The following is a 27,380-nucleotide window of genomic DNA, read 5'->3' on the forward strand; positions in this document are numbered from 1 at the left end:
GATACTTTGAAAGAAGAGGTCAAAGCACTGATGGGGAGCACATCTTTGAAGGTACAAAGGTTTGTGTGTGAGAGGTTGAAAGAGAGGGAGATTTCTAGGGATATTACAAAAGCTGTTTGACAGTGGAGCGGATTCCCTCGGAAGGTGGTAGACTCTCCTTCATTGGAGGTTTTTAAGCAGAGATTAGATGACCATGTATCATGGATGCTTTAGTTGAGATTCCTGCATTGCAGAGCTTTGGACTAGAAGACATTCAGGGTCCCTTCCAATTCTACTATGTGATGGAATGTTGACCTCTATCAGTAGCTGCTGCAAATATTCTGCTATTTTATAGCACAGGGGTTAGGAGACCCTTTATGGTACTGGTTAAAAATTGCAAAATATGGGTACTCGTTCATTATGAGGCAAGGGACAAAGGGTTGTGTTCAACTTAGTTTTACTCAGAGTATACCCATTTTAATTAAGTACCTAAATTGCTTAACCATAGTCATGGCTATTATTTTCAATGTGTCAACTCTGAGTAGAACTATTATCACATGGGAGCCAACTCCTAGGTACAAAGGGGGTCTTTGCCCCCCAAGAGAATATTTAAGAGGGCTGGGCCCCCCAGTGTTGATGGGTGTTGCTATTCAAATGGTGTGCATGCACTGCATCATGTGATTGATTATGCTGGGCGGGACTTACCTGCCTCCCCAAATATTTTATTCAAGTTGGAACCCCTGTATCATTGGATATAACTCAGGATTGTAGATTTTCCAAGATTCAGTCTACAGGTGAAAATTTTCAAGTGACAGAGCAGAGACAGTCCCCACCCCCAACCCACTTGAGGTGCTCAAGAGCTACTGACAATTAGACTGGACTGGACTGTTCAGTAATCTGAAGTAATGTGATATTAGTGTTCCCGTGATGTATTCTGTTTTAGGTGTTCAAGGCTGTGTTCTGTAATGCATAAACATTTTCTCTCCTTTTTTATTTGGTTTTGTGCTTGAACTAGTCTCATAAAACTTGTGGCAGCAGCAGCTGATGTTTCCTGATGTTTATCTAAGCCTTACTTTGTTGTTTACACATTATAGCATATTTCTACTGTGTAATATGTCACTTGGTCTGAAATCCCTATACAGCATACCTGAATGAACTCCCACTGATTTGTGGAAGCAATGGGAGGTAAAGTCTTGGAAAGATACCAATGGTCAGAGATGATACCAAGAAGTTTAATCTGTCAAACTTTCATTTCATTTTTCAGGAGTCAGAGTTTGTAAATACCTCAGAATTGTACAAATCTTATGTTGCAGCTCCTATGGTCAAAACTTTCTGCCAAGCACTAGGAACTATATTTGTAGTGTGCACTTCGGATTTGATGCATAGCTCTTGCGAAAAAAGGTTTATCTCCACTGCCTTACATGCGTGTATTTACATAAGCAAATGCTACCAGGTATGTTCATATTTGACAAATCTCTGTCTCTGTCTCCATATGCATTTCCTCATAGACACTTTCCTTTTTTTAAAAAAAATAGCAACCATTGACTAATTTGTGGTCTGTCCTCATTTTGTAAACTTCTTCATACGGCACAACAGCCCTAATAATAGGAAAGTGACAGAAAATCTGTCTCTTCACACCCCCTGTGTGTGTGTTTCTTTGTGTGTGTTAAGGTTGTAGGAATTAAGCCAATTTTACTGGTATAAGAAGAGCAAATAAAGAAATAATATAGAGGGCATTGCTAAGTTGGCTTTTCAATAAAATCGAATGAAGGTTATATCGAGTGTTGACCTTCTGGTGTCATCAGGCATGAAAGCTAGAAATAAACGAACTGCAAAAGCAGGTAATGTGTTCAGAGTGATGTGGCGAATTTCTGTTTATGTTCCCCACTTCTGCTCACATACATTTTGATTATGTTCAACAACACGGCCATTTTTATCGGTCTATCTGGTATCTTATATTATTATCATTATTTTGACCCAACATAGAGAAGCAAAATATTTATAATAATGGTTCAGTTCAGCTCTCATAACTTCATCAGAGAGAATTGTTACACAATGTGATTTATCTAAACACTGTGGGTAGATATATATACAGTGGTACCTCGGTTTACATACGCTCAGGTTACAGACGCTTCAGGTTACAGACTCTGCTAACCCAGAAGTACCTCGGGTTAAGAACTTTGCTTCAGGACGAGAACAGAAATTGTGCTCCAGTGGTGCAGCGGCAGCAGGAGGCCCCATTAGCTAAAGTGGTACCTCAGGTTAAGAACAGTTTCAGGTTAAGAACGGACCTCCGAAACGAATTAAGTTTTTAACCTGAGGTACCACTGTATATAGTATTAAATATACGGATTAGCAGATGACACTCACATCATGTTTACATTTGTGATTTCTGTTTTAGAAAATATATTGTCTCTAGATAGAATAACTCATGGCAAAAAGACGAAAGTATAATCAAATGGCAGTGACAGAATTTATCCTCCTGGACTTCAGTTCTCTTCCTGAATGGCAGGTTTTCCTCTTTGTTGCATTTTTAGCTATCTACCTGGTGACAGTTGCTAGAAACCTCCTTATAGCTGCAGCAGTCCTAGCCAATCACCATCTTCACAAGCCCATGCACTTTTTCCTGGGGAACTTGTCTGTTTTAGAGACCTGCTACACCTCAACAATCCTCCTTAGGCTTTTGGCTAGCTTGATTAGTGGCTATCATGGGATTTCTTTTAGCAGGTGTTTTCTGCAGTCCTTCTTCTTTGGTTCCTGTGCTTGTGCTGAGTGTTTTCTCTTATCAGTGATGTCTTATGACAGGTATGCAGCAATATGTAAACCACTGCATTATGTAACCAGCATAAAGAGTAGGTTATGCATTCTCCTATCCTTTGCTCCTTGGATACTTAGAGCTGTGCTTGCTGCGTTTACAGCATTCCATGCATCTCAGTTGAATTTTTGTGGCCCCAATGTAATTGACTATTAGTTTTGTGAGCCATTGTTAATGCTCTCCTGTAGCGAAACCCGACAGGCAGAACTGCTGATGTCAGTCTTGGGATCAGCATGCACCGTTGCACCAATGATACTGACCATCACTTCTTATGTTTGCATCATCAGCACCATTTTGAAAATCCCTTCAAACAATGGCAAGAAGAAAGCTTTCTCTACCTGCTCCTCTCATCTTATTGTGGTTACCATTTTCTATGGTACCCTTATCACAGTGTACATATTACCAAAGACTGACACACTGAAGGATCTGTACAAAGTCTTCTCTGTTTTCTACACTATCCTGACTCCTATGTTCAATCCCTATATCTACAGCCTGAGGAACAGAGTGTTTAAAGACATTTTTAGAAAAGTCTTCAGCAAACTTGTACCTATGAGAAGAATTTGAGGAGTCTAAGTGCAGTAGACAGCATCTGGGTTGTATATATTATAGCTGACAGCATTCAGTTTAATTGTAGTCCCCAACCCACAAATGTGCTGTACTAGATAAAATTCCTCATCCCTAGCATTCTTTTGGTAAGGATTTTTGTTACATCCTTTGGGAATAAGCACAAACATTTTAAATTGTCAGTAGCAACATATTTCACATGGGTGTGAGCTACACAGGTAGAACAAAGTCAAACGCACAATAGACAACAGATAATCTACCATTTTGAATGCTAATTAATAAGAAGTGACAGAAACAGTCCCATTGTTCAGGCCTTCTCATGTCCTGTGGTAGACAGATAAGTAGTTTATTTGCCTGTGCCTCCGTCATCTACAAAAGTAAGAGAAGTTTCTACCCTGGTGCATTACATGAGTCAGGCTACAGTAACTTTTTATACTTTTGGAGATAACACAGGCAAATAAATCACTTACCTGGCTACGATTGGACACCAGAAAGCCCGAACAGTGGTACTGTTGTTTGCATAATTGTAGGTTCAATTCAATTTACTGCACATTAGCAATGAATTTCAACAGAAGCTGTCAGGTGTACGGATGTTATTGTTGATTGTTTCAAGAATGTGGAAGTGGCCAGGATGTGGCGTCACTGACAGTAATGCAATGAACCACATCCTATACACCGTCAAGTAGACCACTGTTGTGGTTAGTGCAGGATACTACATATGAAGTAACCAACATGTGAACTATTGCACCAAAAGTAAAGGAGTTGCAATTCTGCATGTACATACATACATACATACATACACACACCCTTGAAGTCAAGATTGTAGCAGGAAAGCACCACTCTTTCATGGCTTATTGCCCCCAGGCACTAAATCCTGAGCCCTTCTAATACTGTACCTTTCGTGGCAAAGTTTTCAGTGGGAAGGATGGAAAGTGCTCAGATTGTGTGCCTATAAAAATGTGATGGTTTATTACTGAACTTGCATATTGTTGCTTTTTTGCCTGATGTATCAGATATTGCCTCCTGATTATTATAGATAAAATGCCAGGTAGAATTTTTTCACAATAAACAATATTTGCTTTCATATTCACTCCCCTCCAATTCCATTTCCCCCCATCAAGATCCATACTACACTTGCCTTTGACATAATTGCAGATTGCTTCCTTCCCATTCACTTTGCTTGACCCCCTTGCAAATATATTATTATATTATCTATTATTACTTTTTTGCAATTTAATATATGACCTGCTGCTCAGGATACAGATACTTCTAAGCCAGTGAACAAGATAACCTAAAACTGCATTTTTAAAACAAACCAAACAGTAAACAATATTAACACATTTAAAAGTTATCAGGATCCTTCCTACAGAAATAGAATATGAGAAAGCTTGGGCTTTCTCCAGATACTACCCCCTCCTTCCAGATCTTTCATTCTCCCATGGAAGCCTTCTAACAGCAGAGTTGATACAGAATCCAGGGTAGAACAGGGGTGGGGGCAGGTGGAACAGGCCCTGAGGTGGTCTTCATTTGACATCCCCTCTCCTGGAATTCTTCCCACTGCACAGTTGATAGTAGATATTTCATCCCATTTTCCCTTGTCATGCTTTCGGATAAGGAAACCCACTTACCTTTATCCACTGTTGTTCAGTTAGATGCACCCTCCAATGTGTCCTCAATATGATATAGATGGAAAAATAGCCATCTGATTACAGCAACTGTGTTACAATCCTATTGTTGCATGCTACCCCTATCTTTGATCGGTACGAGATTCCAGGGGTTGCAGGAACTTACCCAGGACCAGTGCTTCCTTTTGTGATGAGGAACAGTGAAGACTGTGGTGTTTTTATGATATATGGTATATGATAAAGTTAAATGAAGTATTAATAAACAAAAACTCATATGGATAATGAGTTAACTATAAAACTGCAACTTTATTCGAAAAGTAAATCACAGCTATTTCAATAGGACTTACTTCCTAGTAAGTATACACAGTGTTGTGACTTGGGGGGGAGGGGGGAGGCTGTATGCCTGAGTACCTTCATATTCCTGGACCCAACAAAGATTCAATTGCTGGAATCGGTAATGGCCCCTAAGTATGGTTTGTTAAGGTAACAAAGGAAGTGACTCTGTGCCATAGGCCAAATGTGTATACCCTCTCCCTCGATTCTCTGGTAGTTAGAAAGACAAAACACCAGAGTTGAGGTGTGAGAGCTAGAAGCTAGAAATTAGAAGCAGCTTGGGCAACTGAGAGATGGAGCCATGTCTGATTTCTGCTGGAATCCAAAGCTGTGGCTATGGGAATAGCAAGAACTTATTGGGGTGCTAATGCTGGCAGCCCCTCCATCATAGGGTCAGGTTGTATATATGTATATATCATATCCTATATCATATGCCATTTCAGTCTGAATGAAAGAAAATCAATCGTTTGAAAGAAAAATGATTTATTTCTTTTAGATAATGCACACATATACTGTAAAAGTGTTGAAACAAGTCCTCTACCTAATTTACAACGCAATTCTCAGGTTGCAAATACTGAGTACCTTTAATTGATTGGAGGGGAGAGTAAAGGTCAAAATGTAAAGGACCCCTGGATGGTTAAGTCCAGTCAAATTCAACTATGGGGTGTGGTGCTTATCTCCGCTTTTAGGCTGAGGGAGCCAAGAGAGTGGGGAGTAATATTTTTAAAAAAGATGGGGAGCTTACTGTTGGTAGCGGTGGTGTTTTCTCCTGGCAGTTGCCCATTTGCGGCTGTCATGCTCCCCCCCACCAGCCATTGGGATAACATGACATCAACACTAGAATCGCATGCTGTAGCATCATTCTGATGGGCCTCTGGGGAGAAATGGTGGCTGCTAGTTTGTATGTATACATGCAATGCACAAAGAACAAGATGCAACCCTGATATACACACACCTTAAAGATATAACTTCAAGGTCAAACTCCATAATCCCCAACTAATTCCCAGAGATAAAAAAGGACAAATAAGAAACTGCAGTTACCCGAAAAGACAGTTACCAGGAAAAAAGGGGGCTGCCCCTTGTAAATAAGTGCTGATGGAAGTGATGCATGAATACGCACATAGCTCGTCACTCTTCAGAAACTATTGCAAAACTTCTTACCTTATATGTAAAGAAACTACTGCCACTCGAGACATGAAATGACTCAGGTCCTCTGTGCAATCACATATCTTCCTTGTTCCACAACACCTATGCAGGCCGAGTGGAGAATCATTGCACTGAACCCCAGGTGAACATCGTGGTCCATCCAACTCTCAGTCTCCAAAGGATAGAAATGTAAGTACAGCTCTTTCTGATTGCTGTCTTTCCTTGTGAATAGATTCAAGCAAATAGAGGATTATACACAATGATATGCAATGGGAGGTGTTTTTTTAAAAAAATTATTCTCTTATAAGAAGAGAGCAGCCACCACCTCAGAGATGGCAAGTGTGCTGTTAGACTCACACACAAATTTATCCTGCATGATTATGGGTTCGTTATCATATCCCACTTCCAATCTGTAAGGTTGTTAATGAAGAGCTAATCCCAGGGTCATCACCCAATGAGTTTTTACAGATTATGGGTGAGCAGCAGTGGGGGAGAGGACTATTGCCTTCACACTTTGCTTGTGAGCTTCCAAGACACACCTGGATGACAACTGTGGGAAGAAGGATTGACTTGATACAAGAGGTCTTTTCTCACGCTCTTTGTCAAATTAAGTTCTTTCAGTTTCCAGTTTTTCCAATGTTAAATTTAGTTCACCACATTTCCACAGCAATGGAAATTTTTTAAAAAAACCCCTCGTGAAAATGCTTCAGCATTTAAGTGTGAATTTATTCTAATTTTTGTCTGCTGTTTTGACTAAAGTGTACATTTTTGCAAGATTCTCCTAATAAAATACTGAGGCTGAGAAATACGGTTGCTTTGGTAGCAGCTGCAACATCATTTTATTTCTACGCAATCATCCCAAAGGTTTTAGGGCTGGGGTGATATGGGTGGGTGACTACTGCTCCTCCTTTTTCCAGATCCATACCCTTCCCCATTTCCAGCCTCATGTCCTTTCCCCCCCCTCCCACTTCTTGTGACCAGCTGCTTTTCAGCCATTTGAGTAGAAGTGGAAGATGGGTCACCAGCAAGAGACATTTTAACAGTTTATTTCCATCATATTTTTATCTCCAACTACTAGCTAACCCATACACCCATCCGCCTGCTTCTAGTCCCCATGTTTTCTTGCAGCAATTTTTCAGCTTGCTAATATATGAAAGAAGGACCCATTCACATACTCAACTCAATCCCAATTGTGCACAAATTAGTTCACTTTTTTTTAGGTGGGAGGAGGAGAGAAGCCTTAAATTAACAGTTCTTTAGTGGTTGCAGAGCCCAGAAGGACATTTACCTCCCTTTTCACTTTCCAAGCTTTGGCAATGGCTAAAAAGCAGCTGAGTTGAATCCCCTTCTCTATCTTCCATTTTCCTTTTATATAAACAGTAATTTGTGTGCAATAGTCATTTCAACTCTTGATTAGTTTAGTGTAAATCAGAAGATCAGAGCAAAAGCCTTCAGAAGCAGCCCCTTGCTCGAAATTTACATGATGACTGACTAAGGTAAAATAAAGGGAAGTAAGAGCTGCCAAAAGAAAATCAGGGCAAAACCACCACCACCACCCCTGTCCTAATGATCAGAGTGCATCACCTAGCCATTTTGGAAGTTTCCATGGAGCAAAAATGTCTGCAGTTAAAGGGGGAAAGGTATGGGGCAACAATGGGAGGAGGAAGATGTCGTGTGGACTCCTCTAAATTAATGAGGAAACAAGTCAGTGCAAATCCATGGTCTAACTTCCATGAAAACAAATGAGTATGAATGTTCAATAAATTGGTCATCTGAAAACATCCTGTAAGACAAATGCTGAAGACTTTGTGAAATTGTTTCTTTGTCACAGAAAACACTGAAATCTGTGGGTTACCCAATAAACAAAGCAGGAAGAGAAATGGTAAGAAATCTATCCATTATGGAACATTCTCCTCTCCCTCTTGTTTTCCAAATCAGGTGAATTGTTAGAGACCTCAAAAAACATGAAATCATATTTTATGTGAAACAATGAAATACAAAGCAAGTGAGCAAAACCTGGGTAGCAGACCAAGAAAGGAGAGAGAAAAGCAACAACCAATCCTATATTACAACAGCAAATTCATTAGCAGGATGTCAATCCTGAAGAAATCAACATGGCACTGTCAATGCACAAGAAGGATTGGTGAAACTAAGTATATTGGGGGGGGGACGGACCTGAAGCCACATTTCTTCTGAGGTAACTTTCTGGGGGCCACAAGACAGTGGTAGGTAGGGCCAGAGACAAAATATCAACATATTTCAATTTGTGCCTTTGTACAGTGGCTCGTTTCTGCACACAACCCCTCTCTGTCCTCCAGGCAAGCGAGAGGCCTTATCAGAGTTAATGACACAGCCCAGTAAGGCAATAACCACCTGAAGGAGGGCAGTGAGGGGTGTGTCTGAAGACCAAGGGTGGCTAAGGAGTGGGGTATAGCTTGGGGTCAAGGGAGAGGCCTGGGGAGCCACATTGAGGCCTCAGGACCTGATGTCCCACACCCCGATTTAGAAACATTATATACTCACATTTTCTTTCTGTTTCTTCCTTTATTAAAGGAAAACGAGGCTATTAATGGAGAAAGCTTGTCTCTTAAACCAAGGTAAGGCAAAACAGTTCAAATTCATTGGAGGTGCTGAAGGTCAGCCAGTGTTGACATATTGTCTGGTTTGGGCCCACCAGTTGCAGTTTACCTTGCAGTGAAGAGCTGCAAGAAAAGGTCTGCTTGGGAAGCAGAGAAAGCTGGGTGGATCGTAGCCTCTCTCCCTTGCAGCTCGTAGCACTTCTGTTTGGCTGCCACCACTCCTGGTGATCCCACTGAGGATGGGTGCTGATACTGGGGAGCCCACAGGATGTCAGGGGCACGATCAGATGGCATGAATGCTCCTCTGAACTGGCTCTACTCATGCATGCCATCGGTCAGAGAGTACTCCCTCTGTGCATTCAGCTGTATGCATGGTTTGTGTATGTGGGGATTTTTTCTGGCTCTTCAGTGGACTTGCATATATTTGGGTTGGAGCCTCCTGCTTTCATTATGCATGCACTAACGTTTGAAGCGGGAAACTGTGTAACAGTGGATGGTGCATGGCTAATACAATGTGGGTCCCATCAAGCAAAACACTGCTCACCAGTCAGTGATAGGAACATAGCAAGTTGCCTCCTACTGAGTCAAACCATTTGTCCATCTAGCTTAGTGCAGTGCCAGATAGGTAGAGCATTTAGGGGCTCCCATGACAACAGATCAAAATAATATTAATTTGATATTGAAATTGGTTTATTAAAATTGTTGCTTGGTAAAACACAAAATGCATTAGGAGATAATTTGGAAGCCCCCCCCCCCCGCCCGAGATTTCGACAGCTGAGGAGCCTCTACATTTAATCTGCACTGACCAACTTGTGATTCTTCAGACTTTTTAGAGAGGGTTGTCTTTCCCAGCCCTTTCAGGAGATGCTACATATGCAGGAGATGCAGATGCTCTGTTACTGAGCTATGGTGCTTCCTCAAGTAATGTGGACTTCTGAGTGCTTAAATCCCCTTTCTGCAGCCCCACACAGGCAGCCAATATAGCCTTTCTGAACTGTCAAGCATGTCTATTGAACTTCACTCAGCTCGATAGGTCACAGGTTATGTATGCCTGGGTCAAACCAAAGGTAATATTTATCCAGATGTTGTTTGCTCACTAACGATTACCAGAACTGTTCTTGCAAAACCGATGGTTGTGTGAAGAAACAGAGGGCTGCCTTTGTGAAAAACAAAAGGGAAACCCTGTAAGCTTGCAGAAATGTTTCCTAACTTCAGAACTGTTCTCTAGCATGAGATGTAGCAGACGGGTCCACTAACTTTGCCTGACACTCTTGTAAATACTGGGGGACATGAAAAATATACAGCTGTCTTAGAAAGTAGCTTGAAACATGCTCTTGCTGGTGTCCAAGGAGCATGCTTTTAAACAGGCCCAGCTCCAGATTTTGCAGGGCCCCTGGGAAGATTGCTCTCAGCTTCCCCACCAATGTTCAGCAGCCTTCTCAGTACTTGCTACCAGTTACCACCACCCCTGCAACAGCAGTGCTGATGCACCTGCAATCTTGCCCTCACACATTTGCTGGCTTATCTGGTAGTAGTGGAGATCGTGTCAGGTAAGCCCACTCAGAAGTAATCATGAAGGATGGGGGTGCATGCCTGTCAGCAGCCAGCCAGGCTGTGCACTTCCCAAAAGGTCATAGAGGTCTCTCCCCAGGCTGACCTAGCCACACCACCATTCAGGTCCTCAAATGCTTTCAGAAGCAGATGGTGGTGCCACTTTTGAATGTGAGCCAAGTTCAGCTCCCATCTACCCTACTCTACCCTCATTTGGGTGGTGGTGGCATCACTCACACTGTGCTATCCCACCCATGCTCCCCCAAAAAACCAACACACCCTGAATACCAGTACCAAAGCAGTGGCTTTCTCCTCCACATGGTTACTCAGTGGTTCTGTAGGGGGCTAGAAGCTGGGCAGGACCAACAAATTCACTGGTAGTGTGACTATTTCTCCTACTTTGATGCTGACTGCAGTCCTGGGCAAAGGTTTTTATCCCTGGGGAGTGGACCTGAGTGAAGACTCCATGAGTGTAACCCTCTATGGGCACACTCTCAAGCCAACCCATGATTGGTCCAAAATTGCAGACAAACAAATTTGAATTTTGCAACTGGGGGGAGAGGCTGTAGCATCTCCCAACAGCCGCTGCAGCCAGAGACCAAGTCGTGGAAATGAGGATGGAGGCGGGGTTGGCTACAATCTTCATGTCACCTGGAAGAGGTGAGTGGACTTTATGTTTCTATGAAACTTGAAGCACAAAATGGCGGGTTGTCTGTATGTGCTCCACAGATGACTCGGGTAGAGACTCCCACTTGAATGAGCAACTTTGAAATGGTTGACTTTTATTCTTAAACTAGTGATGTGATCCGGATTTCCAAAGATGTATCTGATGAAGAAAAAACAGCTGTTGGCAGAAGAAAAATCAAAGTGCACAATTCTTTTCTGAAGCTTGGGGTCAACACCACCATGGTAAAGTTTCATGGTCTATATTGCAATATGCTTAAGGGGTGTGGCGGTGCTCGCACTTTGGGTAATAGCGACACAATCTCTGGCAGTGATGTACATAAAGCCCTGATATTTTGGGGAAAGGGGGCAGCCTGTCATTGGCTGAGCTGCTCAGGTGCTCTAAAAGGACAAAGCAGGCAAATGGCCAAGGCAAAGGTGCTTGAAAAAATGAATAGACAAAAGGCAAAGTGAGTGGGTGGGTGGCTAAAACATGGGAGGCTGGGAGAGAAGATGGCGGGTAGCTGAATTCGGAGAGGAAATTAGGGATACAGTAAAGTTGAGTTACGGAAGCTTACATTGCAATAACTAACAGCACTTGATTTCCCATTGTTCTTCCAACAGCTACAAAATCAATAAATATTTCATGAAGGAAGAGAATATACTGTTCCCTGCAGAACTTAACTTCACCAGTAGCAGACAGCAGGTTGGGATGGCAGCAGTCTCCTGACTCCCTGTTGATCAAATTGCTTTTGCTTACAGGTGGCTAGAGAGGGGTGGATCTTGCAGCCAGCTTGCCCCTCCCACTCTACCTCCTGTTAAATAGCAGGTTAGGAAAGCATCAATATAGTACCATGTCTTCTGCTACCATGCACCATCTGTTTCTAGCTTCACCGCTTGGTGTTACGTTGTAAAAAGTATTTGTGATTACACATTTCAAAATATGACAATTATTTGTCTTTCCCTGTTTCCCTAGAGTTCTGTTCCTAATGTTGCCCTGTTAGGATCTGGTGGAGGGTTGCGGGCCATGATTGCACTTCAAGGGGTTCTGGGAGAACTTCAGAAAGAGGATTTGTTGGGTGCTGTGATGTATCTCTGTGGAGTATCAGGTTCTACCTGGTAAGTGGATATAAACTACCGTATTTTTCGCCCTATAGGACGCACCGTCCCATAAGGCGCACCTAGTTTTTTGGGGGGGAAATAAAGGAAAAAAATTATTTCCCCCCCAGGCGCGGGGTTGGGGAAGCCCGAGCTTCCCCCGACCCCAGCCCCCAAACAGGCAGCTCTCTGCAAGCCGTGGGAGCCCAGTGCTGGCTCCCGCTGCTAGCGGAGAGGTCCGCGAAGCCTGGGCGCGCTGAGCTCAGCGCGCGCAGGCTTCGGCATGCAGGCACGTCTCCGCCAGCAGCGGGAGCGTTCCCGCTGCTAGCGGAGAGGTCCGCGAAGCCTGGGCGCGCTGAGCTCAGCGCGCGCAGGCAGGCACGTCTCCGCCAGCAGCGGGAGCGTTCCCGCTGCTAGCGGAGAGGTCCGCGAAGCCTGGGCGCGCTGAGCTCAGCGCGCCCAGGCTTCCGCATGCAGGCACGTCTCCGCCAGCAGCGGGAGCGTTCCCGCTGCTAGCGGAGAGGTCCGCGAAGCCTGGGCGCGCTGAGCTCAGCGCGCGCAGGCTTCCGCATGCAGGCACGTCTCCGCCAGCAGCGGGAGCGTTCCCGCTGCTAGCGGAGAGGTCCGCGAAGCCTGGGCGCGCTGAGCTCAGCGCGCGCAGGCTTCCGCATGCAGGCACGTCTCCGCCAGCAGCGGGAGCGTTCCCGCTGCTAGCGGAGAGGTCCGCGAAGCCTGGGTGCGCTGAGCTCAGCGCGCGCAGGCTTTGGCATGCAGGCACCTCTCCGCCAGCAGCGGGAGCGCTCCTGCTGTTTGCGGAGAGGTCCGCGAAGCCTGCATTCGCCCCATAGGACGCACCCAGATTTCCCCTTCATTTTTGGAGGGGAAAAAGTGCGTCCTATAGGGCGAAAAATACGGTATATTCAGTGATGACTGGTATAACCATTTGAAGAAGTAGGAACCTAGGTTGTCTCTAATGGCTAAAGGATTTGATAAAGAAAGCTCTGTCCAACCCAGGAACATGCTAAATTGTATTATATTGATTCAGGCCTTTGCTGTATCCATCTTAGCATTATCTACAGTGATTGGCAATGTTCCTCCAGGAAAAGTCTTTCTTCAAAGCTTTCTTCACGATGCTTTGCCTTTTCTCCAAGGTGTATGTCATTCATCTATGAACATGAGGAATGGCTGGGAAAGCTTCCTATTTTGGAAGCAAAGATGTGTGACAATCTTGTAAATCAATCATGGGATCCCAGCAAATCCCTGGATGCCCTTGTAGAACCAAGTAAAGAGGAAACATACTCCTTGACCGATTTCTGGGGCAGTGTCATTCTCTATGCAATGTTGCATGAGGCAAGTATACTACCTCCTGTCCACAGATACTTTGTGGTTGCACAGAATTGTTGTTGTTTTTTTTTTGGGGGGGGGAGACTTGAAAAGCATTGTATATGCTTTTGTAAAGCTTTTTTAAAAACATACACACCTATGCCACAGTCCAACTCTTTTTGTACATTCCATGTTCCTTCTTCCCCACTGAGAAACCACAATTACAACACAACCACTTCCAGATCACCTAGTAAACTGATTTAGAGGCTGCAGGAAGATCCAGATGCAGTTTATGGTGCAGCTTGTCAGCAAGGCACTGCCTACAGGAAGCCTTGTAGAGATTTTCCATCATTCCACCAAAAATGGCAAGCAATGTATATTTTTACTATAATAATAATAATAATAATAATAATAATAATAATTATTTTCTATTTATACCCCGCCCTTACTGGTTCAAAAAACTGGGCTCAGGGTGGCTAACAACAAATTTAAAACACTTAATTGTAATACAACATAGAAGCAGCATAAAATACAGTATAAAAACTACGGTAGTCCGGAGCCTTTTGATTCACCTTGGTACATAGCAGAAGTACCCAAATGATCAGTTTTGCTGTTCTAAATGTGACATATTCAGTAGGAATAGCAACTTATCTCAGGCTATAATCCTGCTAGCTCTCACCAACTGTGCGTGTCAAGCTACACATGAGATCAAAAATGTGCTGCTTTCAAAATGTTATTTGTTTATTGTTAAATGCAAATAGCATCAGCTGGCAGGGCTTATAACTTAGCAAAATCACAGCAGGTACAGAGGAGGAACTTAACACTTGCCTTCCTTGCTTGGAACTGGGGAAAATCCCTTCTCTGAAGCTGTTATTTGTATTGGGACGATATTCTCCCTCACTAATGAGTCCCTTTCTCTACAGCTAGATTATGGTCATTTGTCCAAGGAAAGGATGGTCTCTTTTAATGGGGCAGTTCCTTACCCCATCTATGCAGCGGTGGATTCAAACAAATTAGATGACAGCAGTAAAACCCATCCAGGTAAGAAACAAAACAAATCAGCAACTATATATGGCCATTTCTCGTGATGCCTTTGAAATCAATACAACTTAAAAGGGCTTGGATCTTATCCATATGTTCGTGGGTCTTCTCTGTGCTTGAAATCACTGTCCATTGGGTCTCCTTGGAGCCTGATTAACATAGCCTACAACCCAACTGTTATACTCTTCCAACAATAATCTCTATGTGTGTTAAACTTATCCAAGGAGCATGTGCAACTGTTATTGGAGGCTGCCCTTGGATCAATGCAATTGAGAGACAGTGGGCTGAACTAACATAAGAACATTAGATTAGTCCTTCTGCAACAGACCAAAGGACTACCTGGAACAGCATCCTGTTCTCACAGAGGCTGAACAGGTGCCTCCAATCAGGGCCGTCTTACCCATAGGCGCTGTGGGGCACCAGGGCGCCAGGCTCTCAGAAGCTCCAGGCCAAGAGTCCAGGGCCCGAGAGTTGAGTCTGGGAAAAGCCCGCCCATTGGTCGGAGTACCGCGGTGGGCTCTTCTGCTGTGGGCAGCTCTGCGTCACAAGTTTGGGGGTGACCGAGCCAGTGAGACGCTGAGGTGGCCGGCTGGCTCTACCCTCCTGCACGCCTGCGACTGGGCAAGCTGGGGGGGGGGGGCACCGGGTGGATCTTTACACCCCGGCGCTGCATATGCTTAAGATAGAATGGAGACAGAACATAGCCAGCCAATTAACTAAAGAAATTTCTATAAACAATAGTTTGTGAGACGTTGAAAAGAAACATGACAAATACAGAAGATGATACAGCAAAAGAAGTCTATGTGTGTAAGCAATTGTTTCCCACACTTTCTGACACTGATTTTCTTTTCTTTTTTTAAAGGTATCTGGTTTGAATTCACACCCCATGATGCTGGATTCTTTCACCCTGGTGCATTTGTTGACATGAGGCTGTTGGGCAGCACATTTGAGAATGGTGTGCTGAGAATACTGAAGAATGAAAAAAGCATTTCTTACTTGAGAGGTACTGCTGACTTGACAGGCGGAAGAGGCAGCAACACGACAGATTCATGCAGTATCCAAACATCAGACTAGTTTACATGCTCAGTGATTCCCCACCTTCCCGCACTGAACCGAGCATGTTCCCTCTGCTATGTTTAGTGGCATACAATTAGGATTAATGTATGCCACTAAACATAGTGCTATCCAGTAAATTTCCTAGAAAATGTCATTTCCATTTCCTTCCTTCTCTTTCAGGCTTATGGGGAAGTTCATTTGCAGATAGCAAAGAAGACGTCAAGGAAATAGAAGGTTTTGTATGTTTAGCCTATTGGACCCAGCTAGGGAAAGTTCCTTCCTGGTATGGATTCCAAAGGCACAGCCCATGTGTGCACACTTGGAAGTAGTTGCATAGCTTATGTGGAGCTCTGAAGAAAATCCTCTGGCCTTCTATGTCCTTACAACACTAACATGCTACTGCGGCCAGACTGCCCTCACTTAATTTGCCAACACTTGACAACTTGTATTAGTACACAGCAACACTTTTTTTGAGGGGAGTGGTTGGGTCCATGGTTCCATGCTCCTCTGGGCCACTTCACCCTGACCACAATTCTTCTCTCTGCCACAGGGATGGGAATCCTGTGGGCCCCAGCTAGCATAGCCAATGATTATGGATAATGGAAAATGCAGCCCAATTAACATCTGGAGGAACACAGATTCCCCATCTAATAGAATATTCCTATAGCTATGGAAATATAATGTACTTCTCACATTTTCAGATTATATCAAACACCTGGGAGAACAAGCTTCAGGTAAGTCCTTGACATTGCTTGAATTTTTTTGCCATCAGTCCGTCTCAAAAGGATACATCTGTTGATGCATTCTTTATTCAGGAACTTTGCAAACCTATAAGCACATGTTTGCTCTACACAAAATGGAAAGTAGTTTCAGAAAAAAAGGGTCAAAGGTAGGAAGGTCAGCCTGTGTGGAAGCAGCCTTAGCCACTATTTAAGTTAGGAAAACATTCTGTTATCAGGAAAGATTTGTTGGGCTGGAAGATAAGTATCGCTGTCTCCTGAAGTATTATGCAAAAGCAGGTTTGCATTTGACTTATGGCTGTGTTTCAGCAAGGGTTATCCAATACTATAGAAACCCTGACAAGTTCTGCATTTCCCATAGCTATCAAAGGTTTAGAGGAGGGTAGTTAGAAAAGGTTGCAGAAAGAAATGGATTTAAGGTGCATTTGCAGAACTTTTGGAATTGAGGTGTTTTTTATTGCTACGTTTCCTTCCCAAGGTAGACATCTGTCAATGATGTCATGGCTCACCTATCTTATAGGCAATACATTTATTCCAGCAGTGACATAAGGATGGGACATCTAGAAGCTGGGGCTTCTTGACTAGAGCCAGCATGTGTGTGTGTGGGGGGGGGGATTTCAGGGATGACCCAATAAATCAGGCATATCTCATTTAGCATGTTATTCTCTTTGTATTTTGAAGCCTGGCCTGCCCTGCCCATTTTTATCAGCACTGTCACATTCCCTACAATAAGTTGCATCCTAACTTTTGGAATAATCCAACCAGCTTTATTCCTTTCTTGTTGCTTGCATTTTTGGGCTCTTTTTGAAGCTTCCAGTTGTCACTGTATATATTGTCAGGCTGCTTCACATGCAATAAAGCTCCTGATTCATGCCATGGAAGGGACGACACATGAACATCAGGATGAAAACATCACAAACATCATGGAACTTCTTAAAGGTAAGAGAAAGCTGAGGAATGACTGGTGTCTATTTTTCCTACACAGGCCTTCATGCTCCCAGCCAGCCCTTCAAAGTGTATAGTGTGTGTGATTAGGACTATGATTATGACAGCAAATTGTACCCATGACTTAAATCAATGATGGAGAATTGAATCTTACCAACCAGCTAGATTCAGATCTCCTTCGACACTCAAGGGACACTTTGGCAGGTGGGCAGGGGCAACCACCTGACAATCACTTGGCAATGCCACGGTGTCAGGTGAAGCATTTCCCTTGGTCTGTGTAATTTAATTTCAAACCGTGCAGGCAAAGAAAATGTTTCCCTGCAAGGTTTGCTGTAGGCACCAATTAAGTAAGGGGTTCTTGAGCAGCCAACCTTGCATTGCCACCCAGCTCAAGAGGGTATGTGTTGACAGGTGCTCTTGGGACCTGGGACCATTGTTCTGCCAAGTGCTGTCATCTATTTATGTGCGTGTGAAGCGGGGATTTAGAGGAGTCCCCCCGTTCATCTTCATGGTAAGTTGCCAATAGAAAACCCACATCAGGCCCATTGCTGAGTGGCATTGCCCATGTGAGAACACAAAGGGAGGAGTTGCCTACAGGTAGCTGAGTCTTTAGTAAGTTTGATCACTGTATTACCAAAGTGGTGAAACTATGGTCCTCCAGATGTTGTTGGACCCCAGCTCCTCAAAGCCTCAGGCAGACTGGCCAGGGATCATAGGAGTAAGATTCCAACAATATTTGGAAGGCTGCTGACTCCCTATCCCTCCTCTATAGGTTAATCGATAAAGTTGAGACATATTTGTACTATACATTGGAGCCAATTCCTAGGGACCAAGGGGGCTTCACCCCTCAAGAAAATATTTGAGGGGACTACTCTCCCCAAATTTGATGGGCATTGCCATTCAAATGATCAATTGCCATTCATGTGATCAATTATGTGGGGTGGGGCTTACTTGGGCCCCCCTCAATATTTTATTCAGGTTGGTACCCCTGATACCATACGACTGTCTTGTGCCTTCAGTTCAGGTGGCAGTGCAATTCTTCCCTATACTGGAATTCCTCTAAATATAATTGGAGGAGGAGTATTTGAGAATGAAGGCTGAAATCTCAAAAATGTCAAATACAAGTGTTACAAAGGTTTTAGTTTTGTGAAACTTACCGGTAATTTTAATCTGGTTAGACCAGATGAATATGCTTTTTCGTTATTCCAGTCTCATCTTGCATTCTTTGATAGATCAAGCAGGCAGCAACACCTACAACTTCCTCAGTTTACTGAAGGACAAACACAACACTCTAGACAAGCCTGGAAGAGTGGCACAGTTTTTGACCCTGGCTGACATGTTTACTCAAGAATTTGCAGGTAAGTGTGGCTATGAATTCCAAAACTTCCAAAGAACTCTCTTATAGAGCAATCTTAGATATGCACATTTTTATTCAAAAATAAGCCCCACTGTGTTCAATGGAGTTTGATCCTACATAAATGTGAAGGACTGGAACCCTAATCAACTTCTGCTCCATTTACAAGAAGCATATTGTAACCATCATACAGTTTAGATGTCTTATAGTGCACCTGTTTTATTTCATTTTATCCCTTAGTCTCAATGCTATGATGCTTTGCTTTTGACAGCTAGGACATCTCCATTCATGCATCACGAAGAAACAAAGAGAAGTAAGTAATTCACACATTTTATACATCATTTTCAAACCAACATTTTGCAAATTATTTGTATATCACAAAGGTTTGTGATGAGAATCTGCAGATATGAAAATGAGATTATAAGGTATACAGATGGTTTTATATCCATTCACTTTTAATTTTATTAATATTTATTTATAAGGGCCTTTATAAACCACCAACTCATTAAATTATTAATGCCATGTACAATAAAAATAATCGAAATATCATTGAATGATCACACATTTTTCAGTATGTATTATACACCATGGGACACGGGTGGTGCTGTGGGTTAAACCACAGAGCCTAGGACTTGCCGATCAGAAGGTTGGCGGTTCGAATCCCCGCAACGGGGTGAGCTCCTGTTGCTCGGTCCCTGCTCCTGCCAACCTAGCAGTTTGAAAACACATCAAAGTGCAAGTAGATAAATAGGTACTGCTCCAGCAGGAAGGTAAACAACGTTTCCGTGTGCTGCTCTGGTTCGCCAGAAGTGGCTTAGTCATGCTGGCCACATGACCCGGAAGCTGTACGCCGGCTCCCTTGGCCAATAAAGTGAGATGAGTGCCACAACCCCAGAGTCGGTCACGACTGGACCTAATGGTCAGGGGTCCCTTTACCTTTACCTATTATACACCATATTGGCTTCATAATACGACTAGGTGTCACCCTTCCCATTTTTCACCCATAAAGCTGGGCTACATGATACACTTACCACAGGGATCAGCAGTCCCACAACCTCCTACAACTGGTGTAGTGTTTTGGGACCGTTAGGTGAATGAATCTTGATACATGTAAGGCTTGGGTCTCTCCCACACACGCGAGATGACTCCGACAGTTAATTATTCAGATTTATTAGGCAATTGTAAAAGCCCTGGTTGGAGCTCGGCTTATCTCCGTCATCCTCAGATAGCACAGTTGCTGGAACTGAGATCCGCCCCCCTTTCCCCCCAACAGGAAAACCCCCACCTTCACTTCCTGTCCTTCCCGCGTTTCTTGGCCACTCTCGTGATCCTACGAGATTTTGGAGATGGCAATCCCTGTATTTTTGTGTCTGTCTCACTGTCTGAGCCTCTACGTTGCATTCTTTCACTCTGGCTCTCTCTTTTGTTTTCCCTGTGTCCAGGGATCAAGTTATGGCTGCTCCCTGCTTCTTCTCCCTCCCCTCTGCCTTCTACTCTTATCTATTCTCTCTCTATGCCTGCATTTTCATTTCCTGTCAGTGAAGGAACATAGCTGACAATACACTGAGATCCCTACCCCTTGTGGCAGAGTTCAGGAAAAGTAACATGATGACCAATGTGTGTGCAGTCCTAAGCAATAAGGCTGAAGAAGGAAGCAAGGACCCATCCCTAGGACACTGATGTGCATTTAATATGTAGCTAAGCTTCAGTTACCACCTTCTATACAACTGGTAGCCTTCTATACAACTGGGATAATCTAACAGGGATGAGCTATACCACATGCTGCGTGAAGCAGCCACTATATAGGTTGCCTATATGCTATATCTTTAAAGCACATTTGAAGCACTTTTTTCAAAAGAATTCTGAGCACTGTAGTTTGTGAAGGGCTTATGGGAATTTAAATTCTCTAAGGGGTAAATTACAAATTCCTTGAAGGGGGGACATGCTTTCAATGTGTTTTAAAAGTCATAATAATAATAATAATAATAGAATTCTCAGACATTGTGTTCATTTCTAATCTAGTTTTTATTTTGCAGGTATATGGGATACATTGAGAATACTGTCAAAAACTGTTTATTGCCTCTTCAAATGGAAATGGGGGACCATCTCCAACTATACTTACAAATACTGTGAGGAAAACCACACACACCATTAATTATTGTAATGATGGTGGTGTTAGTATTTATTTGTTCATCACTTTCTACAAATATGTCTCAAAGCAACTTACAAAAATACATTTGGAGGGGAAGAACCTTGGAGGACAGAATAGAAAGAAATGGAGTAGCGGGGGGGGGGACCCAGCAAGCATTAGCATGTCTGCTTAGCAGCCAAAAATAAATAAATAGCCACTACAAAATGGAAATAGGGCTGGCCAGGTCATTGGGGGAGGACGGGGTTGTATAGCCTTGGCCAGAATCTGTGCAAGAGGCTTTCACACACTTCAACTAGTTTGCCCTGACACCTCTCCAGATGGCAGGGAATGCATGCCTATGAAACAACTCCTGAAAACAAATTATCAAGGTAATACCCGACTCTCTCCCCTTAGCCGGCCTTAATGACAAGAATCTCACAGGCAAGGAAGAATTCCGTTTGGCTGATGCTGGTATAGCCATGAATTCTGCTTATCCGCTTGTCCTCCGTCCTGAACGGAAAGTGAAACTCATTCTTTCCTTTGACTTCAGCAGCGGAAATCCTTTTGAGGTAGGTTTGTTGTGTTGGGTCATGATGAGATTTCATTTTTTAATTACCGTATCAGTGCTGGCAGCAAAGCTCACTGGGCTCAGGATTGGTGATGAGATGCAAAGGCTTGTAATGCTCACCTCCAAGAAAAAAAGTGAATACTGCACATTATATCTCAGCTGGAAAATAATTCCTAATTTACCCAGACAATCTCTAACCTCTCTTTCTTCCATCCACACTGCTCCCTGTTTCTTCCTCCCTTCTTCAATTTAAATGAGGTGGTGAACTATTTTTTTACAGCTCAGGGGATAAATACCCTTCTAGAAAACTTTTCAGGGGCCACATGCTTTACAACCACTACACTACACTTGCCAAAAGGCAAGTGAGCAGATTCAATAGCAAAGGGGAATGAGAAACATTAATTTTGTCTTTGCATGGTAGGGTTTTCCCCCCCTGTACATGCACACACACACACACACACACACACACACACACTCCTTCTCCAGCCTCCATCTAGTCAAGCCAGAAGCATTGTCAGAGTTTAAGGAAGCATTCTTGCCAGACAAAAAAAGAACATGCAAAAGGGGTGGATTCACAAATGCCAGATAGAGAAATCTGAAAGGCTGCCTTTGTCCCTGCTTTAAGTCACTGTTAGTTGGCTAGTACAGCAGGTATAGTGGTGTTCCGGGCATGGAAAGAAGAATCAAAGTGTAATAAGCCACACAGGTGACTCAAGGCTACTGGGCCTCTGATGGGTCACCAGAATTTGAGTAAGGGTGCTTTAGTCTAGACAACAGACAATTGCTGTGCCTGGATATTGCTGGTATGTAGCTCACCTTTTCTGGTGGGTGGCGTTGCGGCCAGGCATCTGGGCCCCTGCATTGATCAAGGTTGCTATACCTACTTCTTTTTAAGTGGAAAGATCAGAAGTCTTTTCTGTGTAGAGGTGACATCTCTCTGCAGAGCCAAATCATCCATGGTGCCCCAGTGGTGTACCATAGGTTGTCAGCATCTGAGGTTGTGGGAGGGAAATGGATGGAGCACACATATGCATCCAACTGCCTATTGGCATGCACATCACCCACGAGACTGCAGCTGCAGAGATAAGAAGAGTCGTTCCATTGTTTGGAGAGGTCACTTCCTGGTTCACATGGAGAAGCCATTTTCAATGGAGCCCAGTGACAGAAGTATTGGGGCAGCACCATGTGCTGAAATTTTACACCCCTAACAATTTTTCTCCTGGGCAACTGCCAGTGGGGTGTCCTGCTCGGACAACAATTTCCACATTCCTTTCCTGCATTTTCTTCTCTTCATAGACTGTCAAAAAAGCAGTCCTGTACTGCAAGGAAAATCATCTTCCTTTTCCCGATATTGATGTCTCAGAGTTGGACAAGAGTAAAGACAGTCCCTATGACTGCTACGTTTTCCAAGGACATGATTCTCCAACTGTCATGCATTTCCCGCTCTTCAATACAGTGAACTGCAAAGGTATATTGTGTTTGGGGATTGCTTAGAAAGGGGCATGCATTTATTATTGTTTTTGATAATTTATTTATCGTCCGACCTTCACTCTAAGGTCCCAGGGCAGGTTACAGCATTAGAAAGATCATTACAGACAATTAAAAACAAATTTCATTGTTTAGTGTGGGCTAATGATCTCTTTGGATCTGATTGATCCCTGGAAGATAAATCTGGCAACTCTGGCCAAATTGCTACCTTGTGAAATTGGCTCACCCAATAATTGTTATAATTGGTCGCCCTGGGAGGAAGATGCTGGACTAGATAGGCCTTTTGGTCTGATGCAGCAGGAATCTTGTGCTCCTATAAAATTGAGGGGGGCAGATTCCATGTTCAAGTTCTACTGAAGTTTTACAAGTTTTTTGTTTTGTTTTTAAGATAGCTGGGATTGACGTTGGAGTTCTCACTAGCTCCACAGTCAATAGCTCAGCCTATATAATATAAGATGGACATGTTCCTCCCCCATCTGTTTATGTAATAGGTGCTTTGAAGAACATGTGTGGTTAAGTGTTATACAAAGTGTTTCCAAGTGAATAGCAAGGCACTTGCTTATGTACGTCCTCTTTCTTTTAAAGATAAAGTAGCTGAATGGAGAGAACAATATTCCACCCTCAAAGTTTCTTACAAGGAGCAGGAGATCAAAAACCTCCTAGAAGCAGCAAAAGCAAACGTGAGGAATAACAAAGGAAGAATCCTGGAGGCGATGAAAAGCATGCAGGCTCCTTAACAGCTTTTCATCCCAATTTTGAGTTTGGAGGTTCTGGTCAACATTTTCCTTCCGCCTCTTTTCTAAGTGGGAGCTACTCAGCACTACATGATTCTTTGCAGCATGCTTCTAAAGTCTCCACTAGAAAACAATATTTTCTAAAGCAATGTTTGCCCCCCCCCCCCCAATGGCTATTGTGTTTTGTCATGCATGTTGGCTTTTCCTTCTCAGCTACTTCATGGTTTAAAACACATTCTTCTTTGTATTATAAAGAGTATTCTTTCCCCCCACTTTTCTTAATCCTAACCTTTTCTTTGTAGAAAACATATTATTAAAAATAAAAGTTTTTTCAGCAGAATTGATGACAACAGGTCATCAAGGATACAGGGAACATGAATTACAAAAAGACATTATATTCAAAAACTTTCCTGATGTTTTTAAAAGCATACAGAGAGTAGATTTTAAAAATGGACTTTAAAATGAAAAAGTAATATTTTGCTTTATGAAATTTAATACTTTTCACTCGGTTGTTATGGAAAGGAAAGTAGATATTATCTTGTTGAAGTATTTTTCTGTTAAGTATATTTTTTCTGTTTTAAGTACTAATAAGAATTTGCTGATTAATTTCTTCATATTGCACCAGGTGAACAAAAATTGTGTACCATATGCATAATAAACAGAAGGAATGAACAATTATTGTTTATTGCAATTTTGTGTGTGCTCGTGATGAGACTAATCAAAGTCTGTTTTGGTTCAAAGTCTGATCCAAATCCACTTCATTGGTCTCCTAACTGAAATCTCCAAACGACCTATTTCTTGAATATTCATGTTTGCTTCCATGGAGCTTATACAGAAGTTTGATTATACCAAAATACAGAATTTTTCAATTTGAATTTTAAAACTCCAACTTTCAATAAGCAAATATCTATTGCTGTCTTGTTTCTCTCACCAGCTGTGGTATGTGAGGACAGTCACACAAGTAATTTACCATCTCACACAATCTGTGGCTAAAGCATCATGTATCAGTTCTGCCATTTGTATTGATGTAAACCTCAAGAATGTATTTTTTATCGCTAACTATTTAGCTCTATCCCCATTATATTTTATCTTATTGCAATGGCTAGTGGTTAATGCAAACAAAGATTCTAATCCACACAATCTGTTGCTGAACTGATGAGAAAACAATGCAAAGGAACCCTGATTTTTGGTACAATTCAATAGGTAACTATCTCATGATGGACCACAGGATGGCAGCAAAACCATCACCTATGGCTTAGTTTCTGCCTTCCACAGCAAATAGTACTACAGAGTACTTGCTAAATTGACAGTTCCTTCTCATTTTTCATTTTTAAACAGCTTCGCCTTCAAAAGCCATATAAACACTTAACTGAAGTGAGTTTCTATGGGGGGAATCCTATGGTGAGGTTTGCCAGGATGAGCAGCTGAGGGATAGCAGATCTCTGGATCAGCCAGCTGATTCCTGGTTCAGTGGGGTTCAACTAGGGTTAAGTTCCCAACCCTGGCTCAGCCACAGGTACTCTGCTTGCTCATTCGGACTTAGCTGGCTGAGCCAATGCTGGTGTAAATCCCCCAAAGGGTGGGGGTGGGGGAGAGACCAGAGAGTGGGGATTTGGGCTGGATCTTAGGCCCATTTGGCTCATTCACATTACTTGGCAAACAATCTTAAATAATAGTTTTCCCTCTGTCAAGCAGAGCAGCAGCAACAGCCCTATTGGGTTTGGATCTGTAAGTTTATGCTGACTTAATTTACACCTGCCTGCCTTGCACCAGTTTCTTAGAAGTCTCCTCACAATCAGAAATTCTGTCTGTTATGACAACTGAAGGCAAGGGGGATTTGGGGGCTAACAGGGAGAGAGGATCAAATCACCTCATATTTCTGGAATCAGTGCTATTTTTCTAGAAAAAGAGGTGCCAGAACTCACTATGAACACCTCCTTTGTTCTCTTAGAATGGCAATGGTGCCCACATGAGAGGTGCTGGAACTGAGTCCCAGTGAGTTCTGGCTGGAGGGGGAAAAAGCCCTACCTGGAATCATAAGTTGGAATTAACAAAACTATTTTCTCGTCCCTCTTTGAAAAGAGTTCCAAAACCCAGTTTCAAATCTTAAAGCTGGGAGGGCAGTCAAAAGTGCTAAGATTTAGTTTCCCAAAGACCACTAACTGAACTCCTGGTGGTAGTTAATTTTGAACCATAAATTTATCTTAAACATATCCATACAAAACATTTCAAAAATAATGGACAGAATACCCAATGTATGTTTGCTTTTTAATCAGTTTTTATTCAACCCATGCTGTACCCAACACTTATGAAGAACCCTTCTCATTGACTCCTTGACCTCTCGGTTCCTGAGACTGTAGATGAGAGGGTTCACCAAAGGTGTAAGAATAGTGTAACCCATAGAAAAGACTTTGTTCAGGTCTACCAGGTCATTGGTTTCTGGCATCATGTACACAATTATGAGTGTCCCATAAAAAATGGTCACAACAGTGAGGTGAGAAGAACATGTCGAGAAGGTCTTTTGTCTTCCTGCAACAGATGAAATTCTCACAATTTTAGAAATGATGCAGATATAAGAAGTCAATGTTAGAAGAAAAGGAGGAAGAGTGAACGCAGAACACAGAAGGAAGATTAGTGTAAAAATAAGTTGTGCATTACTGCAGGAGAGTTTTAGAATAGTATAAGAGTCACAGAAGAAATGGTTGAGTATGTTGGGGCCACAGAAAGTTAATTGTGACATAAACAATGTTACTATGGCACTGGCAAGAAAGCCATTGAACCAAGATCCACAAGCCAGATGTCGACAGACCGTGCTATTCATAAGTGCTGCATATTGCAAGGGTTTGCATATTGCTAAGTAACGGTCATAAGACATTGCAGAGAGAAGATAGCATTCAGTGCCAGCCAAGCCACCAAAGAAGAAATATTGTATGATGCAACCCTTAAAAGGAATGATTTTATTGCCAGAAAGGAGACTGGCCAGCATCCTGGGCAGGATGGTTGAACTATAGCAAACCTCTAGGCATGACAAGTTCCCTAAGAAGAAATACATGGGGGTGTGAAGACGTCGATCAGCTACAACCAGTACAATGATGAGAATGTTTCCAGCCATGGTCACAATGTAGATTAAAAGGAAGAACAGGAAGAGGGGAATCTGCAGATCCTGGAGATCTCCGAATCCGAGAAGAATAAATTCTGCAACCTCTGTTTGGTTTTTCATTTCCATATCTCTCATAATATTACCTAGGGAAACAGTATGTGCAAAGAGAATTCAAAAATAATTGCAAATCTATATGCTTAAAGTAGTTGCACTTAGTTGCCACTGAAATAAATGGGACTAAAGGTGAGCCTTGTCTAAGTTGTTCCAGTGATTTCAGTAGGCCCTTAGTTGAACCAAGTCAGGATCCAATCAATTCTTTGCCCCCATTTCATTCATTTCAAATACAGAGTGAAGTTATGAACTATCATTTTCAGATAGTTTAGATGTATTGCTCCACATCATCACAGTGTTGTTGATGGTCTAAGAATTTTATATAATTAATATTTGATGGACTCATTAGAGTAAGTGTGATTGTGCTCTGAATATATTTCACCCAAGCCGCAGTTTCTGCAGCATTCCTGCAGTGTTTACCTACAGCAGACATAGA

General features: G+C 42.7%; 2 protein-coding genes across 2 annotated transcripts; one reads left to right on the plus strand and one right to left on the minus strand.

Moving 5' to 3' along the window:
- Positions 1 to 24,628, plus strand: LOC310663333 (cytosolic phospholipase A2 gamma-like). The gene is made up of 19 exons (XM_083411118.1): positions 1 to 51; positions 6,573 to 6,651; positions 8,294 to 8,344; positions 9,016 to 9,059; positions 9,894 to 10,108; positions 11,390 to 11,501; positions 12,232 to 12,374; positions 13,505 to 13,707; positions 14,604 to 14,717; positions 15,580 to 15,720; positions 15,954 to 16,007; positions 16,475 to 16,507; positions 17,324 to 17,452; positions 18,691 to 18,816; positions 19,084 to 19,125; positions 20,849 to 20,941; positions 21,358 to 21,512; positions 22,808 to 22,979; positions 23,585 to 24,628. Exons 5-19 carry the CDS (start codon positions 10,089 to 10,091, stop codon positions 23,734 to 23,736), a joined length of 1,689 nt encoding a protein of 562 aa, XP_083267244.1. The 5' UTR covers positions 1 to 51; positions 6,573 to 6,651; positions 8,294 to 8,344; positions 9,016 to 9,059; positions 9,894 to 10,088; the 3' UTR covers positions 23,737 to 24,628.
- A 1,377-nt stretch (positions 24,629 to 26,005) lies between these two features.
- On the minus strand, positions 26,006 to 26,968 carry LOC310663359 (olfactory receptor 5B21-like; the record flags this gene model as incomplete). Its single annotated transcript, XM_083411170.1, has 1 exon — positions 26,006 to 26,968. One exon carries the CDS (start codon positions 26,966 to 26,968, stop codon positions 26,006 to 26,008), a length of 963 nt encoding a protein of 320 aa, XP_083267296.1.
- Positions 26,969 to 27,380: the final 412 nt, after the last annotated feature.

This window comes from Podarcis tiliguerta, assembly GCF_965153285.1.
Source record: "Podarcis tiliguerta genome assembly, chromosome: 13".
Lineage (NCBI taxonomy): Eukaryota > Metazoa > Chordata > Lepidosauria > Squamata > Lacertidae > Podarcis > Podarcis tiliguerta.

Excerpts from the sequence above, each read along its gene's own strand:
- LOC310663333 (XM_083411118.1), top strand. The coding sequence starts at position 10,089 with ATGCCTGGGTCAAACCAAAG. Across the intron at positions 13,708-14,603 it reads TGCAATGTTGCATGAGGCAA|ATTATGGTCATTTGTCCAAG; the intron begins GTATACTACCTC and ends CTCTACAGCTAG. Across the intron at positions 20,942-21,357 it reads CAACTATACTTACAAATACT|CCGGCCTTAATGACAAGAAT; the intron begins GTGAGGAAAACC and ends CTCTCCCCTTAG.